The sequence below is a fragment of the Nicotiana tomentosiformis genome, chromosome 7, assembly GCF_000390325.3.
Source record: "Nicotiana tomentosiformis chromosome 7, ASM39032v3, whole genome shotgun sequence".
Taxonomy (NCBI): domain Eukaryota; kingdom Viridiplantae; phylum Streptophyta; class Magnoliopsida; order Solanales; family Solanaceae; genus Nicotiana; species Nicotiana tomentosiformis.
In genome coordinates this window covers 117,911,371-117,915,511 of record NC_090818.1, presented here as the reverse complement: position 1 = coordinate 117,915,511, position 4,141 = coordinate 117,911,371, and the positions used below count along the sequence as shown (strand labels likewise).

Here is a 4,141-nt window from a genome sequence, read left to right as displayed (position 1 = left end):
CACCGCCGAGTTGTATTTATCAAGGTCTTTCAACAAGAACTGACGCTCACGAGTGAGCAATCTCGATGGCCACCACTCTCTGAATCAAGAGAAGGCTGCAAGACTGACGAACTTATCTTCCCAAACCCTCTTAAGTGCTCTCAGAAGAGGTAGGCTCGTTTCTAAGTTGGTATCTATCCTGAGGCAGTTGTGGCTGTGATTGCACAGCAGCTACTGTTGCACTGAGTCGCCCTCCGATGCTTCCCTATACGGGGCATATGAACTTGACTCGGAGGGTTCTGGCTGTCTACTTCGGCCTGCTGTGACTTTCTTACTGATTATTCTTTCTTGCTCTACCATGGTGACCACCATATGGCGAAGAATGACAAGCCCTAAGAATTTCAACTTGTTCTTCTTTCGGTACACATCTTCTAATTATTTCATCCGTATAAATCCGGAAAAGGTACGGTTCATCCCAATAATAGTCTTGACAATCCTGTTTGAGCCGTTTCCTTTGATGTTCAATAGATTGTTTGGAACCTTCCTCCAAGTTAATCTTGTGCATGCAAAATGCGGGGATTATCCCCCGAATATCCGCCAATGTCCATCCAATAGCCTTCTTCCTCTTTTGTAGCACCGCCAATGTAGCATCTACCTGAACGTTAGTCAAACAAGATGAAAGAATAAATGGTAAAGTAGAAGAAGTGCCAAGAAATCCATGCCAAAGATGTGGAGGCAATGGCTTTAACTCCAAGATAGGAGGCTCCTCGATCGAGGGCTTTGTTGGGGGAGTTGTCCTATTTTCAATATCCAAGGACAATTTAAGGGGCTCATAAGTGTACGACCCCATTCCTTGCAACGATTTCACACATTCCATGAAGCTATCTATTTCGTCATCATCAAAGTTGAGCAAGATAGCCTCCAATGTATCATCAACATTCATCACAACATTTGTTTCATCTATAATCACATCGCTCACCAAGTCTACGAAAGAACACACCTCTTTGCTATTGGGTTGCCGCATGGACTTACACACATGGAAAACCACTTTTTCATCACCAACCCGGAAGGTAAGTTCTCCGGCTTTAACATCAACTAGAGCCTTCCCTGTAGCAAGGAAAGGTCTACCAAGAATAATAGGCACCTCATAATCAACCTCACAGTCAAGAATGACAAAATTCGCCGGAAAAATGAATTTATCAACACGAACCAATACATCTTCAATCACTCACAATGATCTCTTCATGGTACGATCGGACATTTGTAATCTCATAGAAGTGGATCTTGGTTGCCCAATTCCCAAAGTCTTGAAAACTGAATAGGGCATCAAATTGATACTTTCCCCAAGATCACAAAGAGCTTTTGCAAACTCGGCACTCCCAATGGTACAAGGAATCTTGAAAGCTCCGGGATCCTCCAACTTGGGAGCCATTGAATGCACAATTTCACTCACTTGATGAGTCATTTTTGTAGTTTCAAAATTCATCGATCGCTTTTTTGTCACTAAGTCCTTCGTAAACTTTGCATAACCGGGCATTTGCTCTAAGTCTTCAACCAATGGCACATTGATAGATAGGCTCTTCATCATGTCAATGAACCTTTTGAATTAATTCTCACCATTTTGCTTGGCGAGCCTTTGAGGGTATGGAGGAGGAGGCCTAGGCATTGGTGCCTTAGCCTTCTGCACTACCGGTTCTGGTATGTCAATGATGTGATCCCTAGACGGGTTCACTTCCTCTTGAGATTTCTCCTCATTATCATCAATATCAATCCGCACTTCCTCATTTGCTTTCACCATATTGTTCGTGATCTCATCTTCTTGAACCACTTGCTCATCATCTACAAGCTTTCGTTGATTCGAGGTGGGTGCATCCCCACCTTTTCCACTCCTTGTAATAACAGCCATGGCATGTCACGTGTTATTTCCACCCTTTGGGTTCACCACCGTGTCACTTGGTAGTGCCCCCCAGGATGAATGTTTAGGGCTTGAGAGATTTGCCCCATTTGGACTTCCAAGTTTTGGATAGATGTATTGTGAGAGGCAAGTTGGGCATCGGAGTCGGCATTTTTCTCCATCATTTTCTTAAACATGTTCTCAATTCATCCCATCTCATTGTTGGAAGAATTTGGACAATGGGAAGTATAAGGAGGCGGGTTGCTCGGTTGTTGATACATCGGGGGCCTTTGAAAACCTGACACCCGATTGCCTTGATTATTGTTCCATCCCCCTTGGTTGTTGCCTCCCCAATATCCTTGATTATTTCCACTCCAATTGACTTGGTTATTCCCACCACTCCAATTTCCTTGAGTATTGTTACTATTCCAATTCCCTTGATTGTTGCCACCATTCCAATTACCTTGGTTGTTAGAATTCCAATTCCCTGTATTACCTTGAGGTCGCCATTGTTGTTGATTCGAGCCTTAAGAGTTGTTTCTTTGCCCTTGAAAGTTGTTCACATATTGCACTTCCTCCTCTTGTTCATTATAAGATTCATCTTGATCAAACCCACTATCTTCTTGCACATAATTCTCCACTCGGTTTTGCACTTGTGGACCTTTGGGCCTTTTTATGTTCACCATCATACTAACTCCCTACATGGCATTGACTTGCCTCGGGTTTTGCACTTGTTGAAGTTGAGCTTTTGCTAATTGATTCATTGTGGTGGTCAACTCGACAATAGCATGCCCATGGTCATGCAACTCTTTATGTAGGTGAATCATGTTCGGATCATTTTGAGGAACATTTTCTCTACTTTTCCATGCCGAAGAAGTATCCGCCATTTTATCTAAAACCTCAAAAATTTTCGCATACGGCGTTGTCATGAAATTTCCACCGGCAAGTTGATTAACCACGCACTAATTGGTAGTATTGATTCCCCGATAGAAAGTTTGTTGAATCATAGCCTCTGTCATGTCATTATTTGGGCACTCTTTGACCATAATTCGATACCTCTCCCATATTTCATGCAACAGCTCATTGGGCTATTGTTTGAATGCTAGAATCTCGTCTCTAAGAGTAGCCATATGCCCGGGATAAAATAACTTGGAAATAAATTTCACCGTCAATTCATCCCATATATGGATGGAGTGATTTGTCAATCTTTCTAACTAATCCAAGGCTTTCCCCCGTAGAGAGAAAGAAAATACCTTCAACCTTAAAGCATCCTCGGAGACGTTTGTCTGTTTACTCCCGCAACAAGTGTCCACGAACCCCTTCAAGTGTTTGTATGCATTTTGACTCGGAGCCCCGGTGAAGAATCCCCGTTTCTCTAACAATGTGAGCATTATATTTGTGATTTGAAAATTGCCGGCCCTAATGCGGGGCGGAACAATGGCACTTATATACCCTTCATTCGGCAACACCAGGTGTGGAGCCGCTCTTGGTAGAGGTGGAGGTGGAACTGGGACGTTGTCTTGAGGTGCCCGGCCTCTTATATTTGCTTGAGGTTCAAGAGGAACCTCTTCAACTTGGTCATATTCAATTTCCATCCCCCAAAGGCATGTTTCCGAGTCGATCGTTGTTGTTTGCCATTATGGTACCTAAAATTGATTCACACAAATCAATAACAAGGAAGGAAAAGAAGACACTTAACACACAAAACCAAATATATAGCTAAATCCATTTTTTATGCTCCTCGGCAACAACACCAAAAATTAATCTCGTCCAAGTTCACACCTCAATTCAAGGTTATAAAACGGTCGATTGCAATAGTAATACACAACAAGGAGTCGGGGTCAAATTCCAAAGGGAGTTATACGTGGGATTTAGGAGTATAAATTGCAGTGTATGAGTATGAACTATCGCAAATTACACTTCCACAAATTGATGCTTGTTCTATGTCTATTCCAATTTAATATTGTAAGATTAAGTAATGAAACTAAGAAATTGTTTTTGTTATTTTTCAAATGATAAAAACACCTAGGGCTATGACCTTCACCTAGGTATTTACCTAACGGGTTATAAACTTTAAAGCTTGTTTTATTAGGCGGGGTGTATTATAGCCATCAACACTTGAGTACCCACTCAATACCTCTCGGTCAGAGAATGACTTTGCCTAATTTAGCTTTCTCAAGTCCAAATGGGTGTAGAACAAAACGGTTGATAATAAGCTCATGTCGGGTTTTACTATCTCTAGATTCAACCTTTTAATTGGGACTATCA

The 4,141-nt window shown here is 42.0% G+C and overlaps 1 protein-coding gene across 1 annotated transcript; it reads right to left on the bottom strand.

Moving 5' to 3' along the window:
* Positions 1 to 310: 310 nt before the first annotated feature.
* Positions 311 to 1,444, bottom strand: LOC138896267 (uncharacterized). Its single transcript, XM_070181063.1, has 2 exons — positions 1,318 to 1,444; positions 311 to 1,197 (listed from the first exon to the last, which is right to left on the bottom strand). The coding sequence occupies exons 1-2, from the start codon at positions 1,442 to 1,444 to the stop codon at positions 311 to 313; spliced, it is 1,014 nt and encodes a 337-aa protein (XP_070037164.1).
* Positions 1,445 to 4,141: the final 2,697 nt, after the last annotated feature.